Source organism: Photinus pyralis, unplaced genomic scaffold (assembly GCF_008802855.1).
Source record: "Photinus pyralis isolate 1611_PpyrPB1 unplaced genomic scaffold, Ppyr1.3 Ppyr1.4_LG3a, whole genome shotgun sequence".
Lineage (NCBI taxonomy): Eukaryota > Metazoa > Arthropoda > Insecta > Coleoptera > Lampyridae > Photinus > Photinus pyralis.
The window spans coordinates 16,568,458-16,582,459 of NW_022170509.1; the positions used below are offsets into that span (position 1 = coordinate 16,568,458).

Here is a 14,002-nt window from a genome sequence, read left to right on the forward strand (position 1 = left end):
TATATTTTTAGGCATAACGAGCAATGGATACGGTTGTGCACGAGCAAATAGACCTGGGGTATACACAAAGGTATCAAATTACCTACCATGGATACGATCGCATATAGACGACAATGAGAAAACTTTATCTCCAACTACTAAAAATACATGTCAGGGGCATAGGTGTCCCTTAGGAGAATGTTTGCCTAAAAGTAGACTGTGCAATGGATACATCGAATGCAGCGATGGAAGCGATGAAAAAGACTGCCCAGAAAATTAGGATACGTAGTGCAATACGATGGTGCTGTGAATTGTGATATTGCAATTAAGCATTTGTGGGCCTCGCGGCTAAGGGATGGACTTTTAGTAGAATGATTATTTAAGTGCGTGATTGCGATTTATCTTTAATTGCCAAATTTTGTAAATAGACATAGTTCGTGTTTGGAGCCAAATACAATACAGATCAGCCTTGTTCGAGCAACGTAGCAACACAACAAAGTTGTATTCCAAACCCAATCAAGACGTTGCACTTTATAACAATAAAAAGGAGGCTGAACTACATTTCCATAAACAATATTGTATGTTTATAAAAGTTCGATTTGTGCTTAATACATAAGGCGAAATTATAGCAAACAAAGTTTTACCGGAAAATAGAATGATAGCCTTAATTTTGTAAAAAGGACTTTCGGTAAATAGCCGATGTTTATCTTTTCCCAAATAAAAAAAATGAAATTGCAAAAGACTACCCGGTATAGAAGGGGTTTTTAGAGAGATTTCGCAAAAGTCCGTCCGTCTGTCCCGCATGTTATATACCTGAAGGAACCTAAGTAGGTACCTAATTATTTCAAGTTTCATGTCTGATCTATTCGACATAGTCTTTCATTTAACAAAGATAGTCATATTAACGCTTATGTATAAATCAATTGTGGTTAAAAATCGGTCAAAGTTAAATAGTAATAATATAAAATACAGTAAATCGGTTATCAAAGTTTTTGTTTGTGGATCAGCAGTAGCGGCGATGTTTGGGGTTTAGTAAACTTACATGCATTATAATTAAACAAAAACTCATCACCCCGTAGTCTTACTACTTTAGTCTCTTGCACGGAAGGATTTCATCGCTTCACGAACTATTTGTTAGGTTCACTGATAACAGGTCAGCGTCGGCGCGACCTTATCATTAGTCACCAACACGAAATATTTTTAAATAAAACCAGTTGTCGCTGTTCACTAGGAATGTTCAGATTACATCAAAATATTTCTAAAACCATTCAATCTATTATTTGTTACGCCTTCAATTCTTTAAATGCATTCTTAGAAGTTTCTACTGCAACAAAGCACTGCAAAGCTAGTTTTGTCCGTCCGTCATCTGTCCGTTGGAACACAAATTTACGGGAGCAATTTTTTGCAATAAGTACCCTGTACCCGATACGTTGAAGGTGTGCCAGACGATCTTCATGTGTTTGCGTCTTAATAGCTTCCACACCCCCATGTTATTCCTTGATATACTGTTTTAGCAAGTAAATAGTGAATGGATTTTAAACGCCACGATCGAAGTGTGCCAAAATTTGGTACCGAATGGTGCCGAATAATCTACTACGAGTGGGGTATGGGGGATTCGTTACCAAATTTGATTTACAAGTTTCTATGGAGTATGGGAGTTCCTGTGGATAACATCTTATTAAACTTCCTAAATTATGAATAGGCATAAACACATTATGGTCCTTAAAAGTGCAATTAATTCCCTCTAGTAGTCTAGATTAAAAGTTATTTCTCCCAAAACGGTAAATTATCACCAATTCGTTAGCTAAACCACAGATATTTCTTTACCTATATCTGTGGCTAAACCGTTTAAACGTATTATCTACGTATTAGCAAGATAAATGGCATGCAAAAACGTTTAATATCGCAAATTAGTATGAGTCTTGTTAGTAAGACGTCAAGTACTTGTACTATTTGGGAATTTGTACAAAGACGGCCTAGGCCTGGGCCAAAATAGGTAATAACATTACCTATTACGTTACCCAATTGGTGCTTTAGCATATTTTTGGGCCAACTCCTCTTGCATGTTTACTGCAAAGGCTTGAGTAGTGTTTGTGAATCGCCCATTTTATCAAAGGTTTGTTCGATGATAAATTCTGATTTGAAATCATAATTTTTGTAAAATCGCTCTGGGTCAATTGATTTGCACTAAATTAAAAAAACTGTATATTGTTAAACAGAAAAATGAAATCTATGCAAGAGGTGCTTCATTCAGAGAGGGGGTAATAGTTTCATACTATAACTTGTCAAATTATAAGAATAAAAATCGACCCCTTTCAGGTTTTTTCCTAATAGTGCCTAATTACGCTAGCAATGAATGTATTCCATGCATGTATAATTGAATGCCTTCGTTGCCCAGTTTCAGTTTAGTTAAAACCAACAAAGGTTTTCGACGAGTATCGCTAAAATAAGAGATGGTAACGCGGAGTATTTTCCAATAGTCCATTTTATCACTTCATCTTTATTATCTACTTATTGTTATATCACAGAAATTATACATTGGTACCTATTAATACGCCGATCTGCCTAATGAATAACGGGCGATCAAAAACGAATTGCTGTCGAGTCGCCTTTGGAAGTTCAGTTAAATACGATTTTCCATGTAAACAAAAATTTCAAAGGCGACTCGACAGCAACTCATTTTTGATCGCATTGTATTGTCGAATTGTGAAGAAAACCCTATTCAAAACTGAAACAGTTTGTAATTTAGCTAAAAAGCTTTTAAGTAATGACATTGTAGATGACTTTCAAACTTTCGTGTTGCCATTGGAAACGGTATATTCTGTTTCAATGTTCTCTGTATCCTCATAGCCATAGTTGGTAAGGGCATCTTCGTAAGGTAATATATCTTTTCCGGTAGATTCATACGTTTCAACGTCACTAACTTTTTCATTCACATTAACACCGATAATACTGGGGGTAGGTTGCAAAGAATCTTTTTTTGTTATGTCTCGTCCTTCTGAGGGCCATTTCTTCATGTAAAAATGGTTAAAACAGAAGTAAATCAAGCCCGTTACTGCAGCCACTGCAGAAAAAATTTGAAATGTAGTCCTAGTTCCCACATATTTCATAAGGTACCCTCCTACGAGACTTCCCGATCCTTTTCCTAATTATAAACATTACTAGCTCATTACAGCAAATGTGCCGCTTAACTTACCAACACCAAAGTAAAGACCACCCAATATACCTTGAACGCTTGTATCTGTAGTAATTGTAGATAATTTAGCTCCATACGTTACGACTGCTGTTACTGTTAAGGACGAAGTGATACTCTCCATTGCTTCAAAAATTAAACACAGCCACGGATTATATATCAGGGAATATCCCAGTAAGCGAATAGCGTAAAATAGAAAACCAATAAAAATAACATTTGCGTGTCCAATACGCTTAATTATTGGACCCGATAAAACCAGCAGTGGAATACCAGCTATTCCTCCAACAGTAATCGTTATCCCCATTAATGATTTTGAGCCGCCTAAATCTTGTATTAACCAAAATAGGAAACTTTCAATATATCCCCACACCGTTCCTGAAAGCAAACATTATCATTCGTGTCAAGTCAATTGCAAATTTTATTACCTAATATGAAAAAAGCCGCGAAAAGAGCCAGCAGTTCAATTTTCTTCAACACAGAAAAAACATCCGAAATTACATTATTCGCAGGTGTTTTGAATTTTAAATTTACAAACAGCACCAAAATGGCAAAGACAATTTTCAAGCTTGCGTACAGGAAAAAAATTGGTCTGAAATGTTTACTGAAAATAATGGTGACTTACGTGGTCTTCACCTACCTATAATCGGTATAGTCTTTTCCTTTACTTGCGTAATCTATCAAAAAACCTGATATGGGAGAGCTGATCATACCTCCAATAGTGGCGTACACTCTTTGCAATCCATAATCGGCTTTATGTTCACGTAAAACAGCAATTACAGCACCTTCGTACATTGCATAAGCTGTTCCGCCTACCATTCCAATAAAAACCCTCACAGCTAAGTAGGCCCAAAATGTTACAGTAATATCAACATCCTTCAAGTACTGTTTGTTAGAGCACACGGTGGTTCTTGGACTTGATACTAAACAACGCGTATCACAGCTTCCCAAGTCCACAGTTTTGTATGCTACCGTCTCATTGCGACGACGCAAAGGAATTTGAACGACGATGTATTCCTTGTTCGTCGGAAATCCATCGAGACAGGTCGTTGGAAGCAACTGTTGTTTATTTTTCATATACGCTAACTGAAACAACTGCTTATTTTCATCGATGTCATCTTCGCTTTGAGACTGTGGAACTATTCCAACAGTAAATTGGTTTTTCGAATGCTTCGTACTTCCAAAATTACATGAATAGCTTCCGGCAGAATCACTATCGTTACTTTCAATTCCGCATGAAAAGTTGTACAAGCCAGGGGCTGGGAAAAAGTAAGAATGTGCCGCTAGTTTCCTTATCGACGTTGAATAGTTCTTATTATTTTTTAAAACTCGTTTCGTAATGACAGGTGACATTTCGAACGAATTGTGCACGGGCACGTTGACGTTAGTGAATTCATCACTGATCGTTGTGTTGGCCTTAATATTGTGCATTTGAACGCTGTAACTTTTTGCACCTAGAATTGCCATTGAATCTCTTCCATTTGTAATTGCTCGACATACAAAGCCGCACGTTTCAATTTGAATGTCTGTTTCATACGTATGTGAATGTAATGGCGTGCACGGGTTCTCTTGGTATAACCATAGATTGATCGGAGAGTTTCCTGTACAGGATAGCGCGAACTCTACACTGCTCGGGTAGACTACTGTCACTCTTCCAACAGGAACGATTAAAAGCATTAAAGCGGATACGCCACCCAGTGCAGAGAAGATTGCTAGTAAAATCTAGAACAAGTATAATCTTCATTAACGGATGACTAACGACTCTCAGTGTGAGCAACGAAAGGAAAAAAAGTGTACATAATCTATTGCAGCGAACAATTATCATAAATTATTGGTACACCTATGCGTTTGATTTATTTGATAGAATTATATTTTGTTTGTTTGTCCCACGTTAAAAATGTATAGTGGATGATACACAACTTTTTCAGTACCTGTCGGCAACGTTTTCTTGAAATATTGACGGGCGAATGGAAAAGGTGTCTTGAATTGGTGTCCCTCTTGTTATGGGTTTTTATCATGAATCTAAAAAAACCTCCAACTGCGGTAACTTCATATACTACGATACACGTGTATTCGTTATACGAGGAGACCTAACGAAAAGTGAGACTTAAAATCAAAATAAAAAGCCATTGTAAATCAACTCAGCTGAAGGGCCATTATACCTGTTTTCAAGTGATCCGGCAAAGAAGAGCTTTACCTTTGAGATGAGGTGGCAATTCATCCAATTTCTTTCGAGTAATATGGGAGTGTGTGGCTAGACACGAAAAGCACCATTTCGGAACCATTTCAGGGGAAACTGCTGCTTTCAATTTAAAAGGAGAGAAAATACCCTTACTGGAATCCAAAAACATTGTGGCCATAACCTACCCGGACATTTGTTGACTTTGCCGTGTTGATAGTGAAGTGTAGTTTGGATTATTGCCCAAAAATCTCAAATCGCCAATAGAGATTCGTGGTTTTCAAGTTTTTGCTCTAAACTTAACAATCGCAGCACAGATTTTGCTCACTAAACGTAAATCACGGTCATCTTCTGGAGCCGTCCGGAGTTCTTACGTTGCTCAATCATCATCCACCGTGCGTCACGAATCTTCATGGACCGCAATCTCCGGGGCATCGAATGTTGGTAGCTTAACTCGAATCTTTGTTGTACCAATATTTTCACATGGTTCGGGGGCTCCTTCGCGGGACTATTGTGCAACAGCAAGTAGATCTTGTGTTATTATAGGTGACATTTTTTCGCCTTCGTCAGTCAATAACATAAATAGTTTTCGTAGTTCATGGATTACAGCTTTCATTTCTTTTTTTGCCCTATGAATGAATTTCTTGTTGACCGGTTTCAATTTTAACTTCCATTGATTGTTGCTGAGCTACTGAGACCGTAGACATAAATCTGGTCACAATTGACATAAACTTTCACTAATTGTCCACTTAAAGACAACCCCACACCTGACAGCAGTGTAATATAAATTTAATTGCGTGATTTTTATATTTAAAATTAATTAACAATAAAACAGTCCTAAAATGAATTGATTTATGGCAGTTAAGGACTATTTCTCACATATGCAGAATTTATAACGGCGAACTATTTATTACTTCGGCGTTGAAATTGGAACTGTTCTGAAACGCGATTCTATTTGCTTATATAGTAAACTTGAGTGTTCTCGAGTGCTTTCGAATGTCCCAGAAAGTCCCAGTTTACAACATACTGAAATTTTAAGGGATTTCGTAGAGTAGTTTTGTTTTTATTAGACTCTAAAGTTGGTCCTAACGCGGAAAACCACAAAAGCGGTATTTTTGACAGTTCACGCTGAAACAACATTTGACCAGAAATAATATTTCTAGACTCAATCAACGCAAAATTTCCATACGCTTTAAGCCTCAGGGGTGCACAAGCTTTTTACACTGACAGTAACTCTGAAGTCTCGCTTGCGAAAATAAGTAGTAAATAAAGTTGCTAGGAAAAAGGGCAGGGTTCTTGAATAAGTGTATAAAAACCTGCTTCCATTGTAACATGTCAAGCTTGTTCGTGGAGTCATCCCGAAGATTTGTCAGGTTGAAAAATGGATTTTGGTACATTCCAGTAGTTAAAAGCATATATCTGTAGTAAAAATGTATTAACTTTCCCTATTCGCCTGAAGTTCTTGGATGTACCTTTAGGGCCGGTTTCTCCCAAAAAGGTTGGGGTATTGACGTCATATTTTACTTTGAAATCTTAAATTTCAGTTAGAAACCTGCATATGCGTAAGCTACTGAGCAAATGGAGTAGTAAGAGAAGATTTATGATAGTGAGATAGTACCTTAAAGTTTCCAATTTTGTCAGCTATTATACCAGCTATAGGTGGCATCAGAATACTAATAACTGGAATCACCGCCGACATTATTGCTGTTTCTTCTACATTAATACCAAGCTCTCTCATGTGTATTGTTAAATACGGGTAAAGGATCAATATAGCTGCAAAAAAAAAACAAAATTATGTAATATTATTATTGAACAGCAATCAAGGCATATTGCATAACTCATTCAAATAGTATGTGTAATTAGAAACTCTGTAGGTCAACGAAAGTCGGTCCTTTCTATAAATAGTAACATAATGTAGTCAATATGTAAAATACAATTTGATTGATCTGTCGACAAGAAATGAATTATTACCTATTGACGAGTTTGATGGGTTAGTTGTTACACAATAGTTCAGGGCGTAAAATAGAGAAAACTATAAGGTCATGTTTGTTTAAATTAAACAAATGAACATGTGGAAATGAAAACCAACATAACTCTTAATGACACAACCAACATAACATAATAAACTTACTCAATGATTACTAATTCATTACACACGAAGTTTAGGAAGATTCATCTATCACAATTGACCAATAGCACCATCACTTCTTAAGAATAGATAAACGGTTTAATTATTTAATGCATAACACAAAATAATACCAATAAGACACATAAATTATACTTGAGTCTTCATAAGGCGAACATAAAATATGACTTAATTGTTATATTAGTCCAGTCAACCTGTGTTTTTAGTGGGAAAAAAATAGTATAAAGCTAATTTTTTCCTCATCGACTACTACCATTTAGACAAGTGTTTAGCCAAAAGTCCCCGCCTCTACCCCCCTTGCTTTCCCCCCTGTGCCACCCTAAACATGAAAAGTGTAGGGGTTTCGTAAATCGCGTCTCTCTCGATTACTAAACAACATATCGGACTGCAATTTGGGTTTAGTTTAGAGAAAATGCAATTGTGTACATTAAAGTTTAAAAAACACCCACTATACAACAATATTAGCATTGCAAGGCGGCGCCGCCGGGTCCACCTCGACGGAACCCGCCACGACTGGGTACGCATTCTGTACTTACACCGGCTGAATCTCGCAGGCTCTTCAACAAAGTAAGTACTATTTTATATCATTTTAAAGGTAATAATGGGAGCTACAACTTTTGTAGGAAACATTTTTTGATAAAATGTCGGCGTGAACACTTCTGCGACAAAAAGTAAAAATACGTGCCGAAAAATATACCACTTTTTACCTTTTCATACGAATTACAAACAAACGGTAATAGTTACGACGAAAGTCAACTGAAACTTATTTGTAGACAATGTTATAACAAATTGCAGTCCGATATGTTGTTTAGTAATCGACAGAGACGCGATTTACGAAACCCCTACACTTTTCATGTTTAGGGTGGCACAGGGGGAGAAGCAAGGGGGGTAGGGGCGGGGACTTTTGGCTAAACATTTGTCTAAATGGTAGTAGTCGGTGGGGAAAAAATTAGCTTTATACTATTTTTTTCCTTCAACTGGTGTTTTACGACACAGGTTGACTGGACTATATCTATGACAGTTAGTTATGGAAATTGAGAATTACACAGGTTGACTGGACTATATCTATGACAGTTAGTTATGGAAATTGAGAATTAGGCATCAACAAGGAATGATAAAAAATCCGTTACAGGTTTTGTATATTCTGGAAATTAATTGTGTTGTCCATGGTTAGGCAGCATTTTTTCACATTGGAAGCTTTGGAGCTGCAGCTGCACTGTATCGACAGAATTTGCAAAAATAACTTGTGGTGCGTTTTTTATGTTTGTTCGCCTCTTCGAGAATCACCAAGTATCTTTGCCGCTATCATTCCTAACAATTAACTGTGTTGAAATATCTGATGATCGCTTAATGGTTTAAGCTAGCACAATCGAACAAAATGCTACTTCGAGATTATTTGGCAATTAGATCATATAAAATTACCATCGAATTTCGAGCTAGAACTATTCATTATAGCGCCCCTTAGACACATAATTCGTTAGTCAATTAATTATAATCGAATCCTAAGTTAAGATTTAATTACATCAAAACAACCGCTCATAATATATTGTATAAACGCTTAAATGCCGCCATAAATGTCAATGATTAAACTATAGTGATATTATTCGTACAAACTCCTCAAGTTCATTGCAATTTTAGTCGTTTTTATAATATTTAATATTTATATATATAATTTATTTATTCCAAACTTAAAACAATTGCGAAAGCCTAAAATCAATCTGTACTACCTATTGTATGTCTCTATATTGCAGAGTCCCAAGGAGTTTTAATTAAACGAGTAGTAGTCGATCACAAGTTTTGAAAATTTTTTAAACAGCAACGATAAATCAAAATCAATAATTAACGTTAGCAATTGATTCAGCAAACGCAACATAACTAAGAGGGGTGAGTGGAAGCGAAAAGTAGTCGTCGGAATGTAAAATATATCAGTTGAACGTGTCGTCCGATTAGGAACTTTAAGAGTCATTAATGATAGCAGATAGCTTTGGTCTACTAGATTATTCCATAGTTTATGACCAAACTGTACCAAAGCTATGCTTCTGCGATTAGCAAGACGTTGTATTTCAAATTCATGCCTGAGATCTGCAGATTTAATATTAAATTCGGGGTAGGTGTTATTTTTTTTAAATATAGGAATCTTAGAAATCTATTTTGCACTTTTTCGATGCGTTTTATTTGGTACAGTGTATGGGGATGCCATACTACGGATGCATACTTTAAAGGTGCGATTTTTTAGATGTGAAGCAAAAAAATTTAGCCAATGGAGAGTTACTCCATGTAAATACAGTTTTCTGGAGTCTAAAGATTCCTGGACGTGATTAGTGAAAGTTAATAGGTTTGTTAAAGTTATTCTAGTAGTCTAATGAATATTTTAGATCTAACATCTGGGACCCCGGCAAAGACAAATATAAAAAAATAAAATAAAAACACTTTTTGTCAAAGGAACACAGAATCTGCACTAAAAAGCTAAAAATCAGATTTTCGTTGAAAAAGTGCCTTTTCAGTTTTCAACATTTTCATAAGATTCCAACACTTTTACAACAAAAATTTTATTCTTGTCCAGTTAGAAAAATTTGTATTACATCTTGTTAAAGTACGCGTAATCTCTTAAAATCATCTCTTAAAATAATTAGTGAAACGTTAATTGGCGCCTGGAGTATCAGTCGTGATGTAACGTCACTTATCCCAACTCCATACTGTATTTTTTTTTTTTTTTTTTTTTTTTATTTAAGCTTTTCAAGGCTTGTAGGAGCCTTATATCAGCTATTCTTTATTAAAGATAAACTACATATACATAGAATAATATTTACATATTATTTCCTTAGTAGATATATAACTAAATTGGTCGACCGATCGCATCTAAGAATTTAACAATGTGCTCACAAGCAGTAGAGTTGGGATAAAACAATAGGTAGTGTACGTGTAGCGGTAATAACGTCTTTCCTCTGCAAATATTCTTAATTAAATTTAATCTTTGATCGTTGTAAATATCACATTGCCATAAAACATGATTTAGGTCCTCATTATAATCACCGCACGCAGCACATATTGGATCATCTACGATATTGACCCTGAACAATGAGGTAGCGAGATTGTAGTGATCCGCTCTGCATCTAATTATTGATACTGTAATATTACGATTTACTCTAGATTTGTGGAACCAAGTTTTAGGCGAGTCATTGTAAAAAATTTTGAAATATTTGGAACCTTTATAGATGGATTGTTCTAAGCAGTAATCATTAGTATTAATATATGAAGTTTTTTTAATTTTCTGCGAAAAATCAGTGAAAGGAATTATAAAGTTAGGAGTAGGGGTTTTACTTGTGTAAGATTTTGCTAATTCATCGACAGCCTCATTTCCCAATATGCCAATATGAGATGGACACCATACGAAGACTATATTCTTGCTTGGATCTTTTGCCATAATTTTGTTATATTCGTATTTTATTTTGAGAATATAAAAATTTAAATTTATACTAACTTTGGCTGATCCTAGACATTGGAGCGCACTTAGAGAGTCAGATACTATCGCGAAATTGGCAACTTGACTATTTCTAACTGATTCTAAAGCTTTTCCAATGGCAAAACATTCTGCAGTAAAAATTGACGTATCTTTTGGTAGGGCTTGACCAGATTTCTTATTTGTATTGACATAAAAGCAAGCAGAACCTACATGACTGCTTTGGTCATTTGTTTTACTGCCATCTGTGAACACTACGTGGGAGTTGTTTTCCCTGAGAAACGCATTTAAGATTGTATTTGGATCTTTAGCTATTTTCATGTGTTTGCCTAGGTCGTAATTAACATTTAGGCTTGTTTTAAGGACATTGTAATCAAAACAATAAATGTTATAGTTCTTGTGCGCTTTTATATTAAGATCAGTAACATCCAGTATGCACTGTTTTAAGAGATTAGGTTTCTCATTTGTATATTCTAATGCATTATTTTAAAATCAAACGAGGTATGAAAAAAAACGTTAGCGTGTAAATTGTAGACAAGTTAATTTTCGACAAAAACTTTGGGAAATCGCAGACGTCAGTGGGAATTGGAAAAAATGCTGATTCATTATTCGCAAACTGATCAAAATAGGTATACATATGCCGTCGCGCACAATATTACAGTCAGTCCGATAACTCCTAAATAACTACCTTAGGTGTCCCAAATTTTAAGGATTTTAAGTGATTAGTAATTACTTCATATTTATCAAAAAGAAATTTTACTAATAATAATAATCGTTACGCTAAATATTAAACAATACAATGGTAAATGCAAGTGAAATTGTTCAATTTTATAATTCCTTGGCAACGATGATACCTATTACTAAAAAAGTAATTCTTCTTTCCAGGTTTTCCCAGTTCCAGCCTCAGGACATTTAAGGCAATTATATGTAGATTTCCGGATTTTTTTGATCTGTATAAAAACCAAATATGTTTTGCTTCTATAATTAAATACTCATCAGAACAAGCAATAGCAGAGCATTACCGTCTTTATTTATAATATTTATTAAGCAATTCGTTCCCAGGACATTTTGTATCCTGGACATTTCCCTCCCAGATAATTCGCACCCGGACAATTAGTAGGATAATTTTCAGAAAAATAATGTGAACGGATAGTTTTGATCAAGACATTTCGAGTAGTGGCCAATTTTGCACCCGTGGGGAGAATTCGCATTAGGAAAATTCACGAAATTACCCCGTGAGGTCACGCTTCTCTGTCCCTGCCAAACGCTTGAACCTATTCGGTTGAAACTTTGCACAGTAGACTTAAATGCCACATGTAACAAGCGAATTGAAAATGGGTCAAATCCAATGACCCCGTAGGGTCACACCGAGATGCTTTACCGCTTTTTTAGATGCTCTTTAGGGGTTTATTATTTATCTAATGATGGAAGTGTAGTGTAAGTGAATATTTTGGAATCTGGTTTTCGGAATTTGAAATTTTTAAACCTATACTATTGACTCTGTTAATTTTTGACAAATTATATAATGTTTGGACCATACATACTTATCTGTTCTTATTTTCCTAGTTTCGTGAATCGCTAGATTGGTCGCAGCTAGCGTGAGATGAAATCATTTCGAGCAATGGTTTTTAATTCGGGATTCTTCTAGTATCATTCCATAAATTGTTATACAATATTAATAATAATATGAACTATTTTTTAAATGATAGTAAGTTCAACAGAATACACCTATCTACGGTTCATCTGTGTGTGTTTTGTATTAGAACTTAATGCAAATTTGGTTTTGTTGTGTATCCAAATGGTGAACGTGGAAATAAAGCATCTATCTATCTACACGTTTCATTTTCAGATCCAAGCAGGTGAGTATTGTAGAGAACATTCCAGAAATCTGGATAGACATCGAGGCGCCATGAAAGAGTAGTCATTGGCGATAAAAAACGAAGGCGGCTGTGATGTAATCTTTCCGAGAAATATGACATATTTGTTCGAGAACATTCTAAAACGTCCTTGAGAACTCGAGAATATTCTAGAAAGAATCGAATTGCGTTTCGAGTCAGTTCCAACTTCGATGTGCTTGTGTTATGTTATAAATAATTGTAAGTGATAAATTATAATTACTGTTACAAATTAGTCCATTTTAAGACTGTTATAAATTTTGTGAATACATAAAACCACATATATAAATTTACGTTACATTGGTGTCAAGTGTCGGATTATTGATAAGTAAACAATGATGTCAACAAGCCATGGAAGCTACAATTGAAGCCGGCCAACAAGAAGTAAGACGTATGATAGGCTGTCCAAGATAAAATTCATACGATAGAAAACGAAATAGACGAACTAAGAAAACGATTTAAGGTATTTACTAAAGAACGCGATACGATGTGTCACCTGTGAATAGGACAATGGGGAAGTACTGGTCAAGAATTACAGTGCAGTACGACGTGAAGGCCCAAGCTGGTGGTTATCAACCCTGAGATCTGGCTTGGTTGTATCGTCCCCAGAGGAGACGCGGACTATCTTCGAAGTTACAGTCGTGAAGAGAATAAACGACTTATCGGATAAGGAAACTACCACGCAGTGTTGCCAATTTGGTGATTTTGTCACTAGATCTGGTGAATTTCAAGATCAATTTCAGACTTTTTCATCACGATTCAGACATGTCTAAAACCTAGTGATTTTCAACATACATGTGAAGACTATCTGGTGATTTCAAGAAAAACCGCAATGCTATTATATATAAATTTGTGAATTTTCGAAATGTTCGCGTTTTTTCAATAAAAGTGTGTATTCATTTATTTAAAAAGTCCTATTTCCTGAAGTAGGTAAATAGTCCTATTATGTTATGAAAGAAACAAGATACGAAGAATCGCATAGGATTTTCAGTAGGGGAATTTTTTGGCAGCTCGCTTTCGGAAACGCGACTTTTAATTCGGCTCATATTCAATAGCCTTGAACTTGTAGAAATCGATTGGTAAAGGTTTGACATCGCTGTCTCTTTTCGTTCTCGAGTTATACGAGGAACAAACGGACGCACAACACCGTCAC

General features: G+C 35.6%; 2 protein-coding genes across 11 annotated transcripts in view; one reads left to right on the forward strand and one right to left on the reverse strand.

Annotated features, from left to right (window-relative positions):
* Positions 1-962, forward strand: part of LOC116166018 — a 32,379-nt gene extending 31,417 nt beyond the window's left edge. For all 4 annotated transcript variants that reach the window (XM_031480826.1, XM_031480827.1, XM_031480829.1 and 1 more), the window contains exon 11: positions 12-962. In XM_031480826.1, coding sequence (XP_031336686.1) covers positions 12-259 — 248 coding nt within the window. In that variant the 3' untranslated portion in view covers positions 260-962. The remainder of the gene's footprint in view (positions 1-11) is intronic.
* A 1,630-nt stretch (positions 963-2,592) lies between these two features.
* LOC116165602 (major facilitator superfamily domain-containing protein 6) overlaps positions 2,593-14,002 on the reverse strand; it is a 73,994-nt gene continuing 62,584 nt past the window's right edge. For 6 of the 7 annotated variants that reach the window (XM_031480181.1, XM_031480183.1, XM_031480180.1 and 3 more), the window contains exons 3-7: positions 6,967-7,121; positions 3,810-4,891; positions 3,598-3,761; positions 3,176-3,547; positions 2,594-3,124 (exon numbers count right to left, since the gene is read on the reverse strand). In XM_031480181.1, coding sequence (XP_031336041.1) covers positions 2,766-3,124; positions 3,176-3,547; positions 3,598-3,761; positions 3,810-4,891; positions 6,967-7,121 — 2,132 coding nt within the window. In that variant the 3' untranslated portion in view covers positions 2,594-2,765. Of the gene's footprint in view, positions 3,125-3,175; positions 3,548-3,597; positions 3,762-3,809; positions 4,892-6,966; positions 7,122-14,002 lie in introns of all 7 variants that reach the window. The other variant, XM_031480184.1, reaches the window with a different exon arrangement.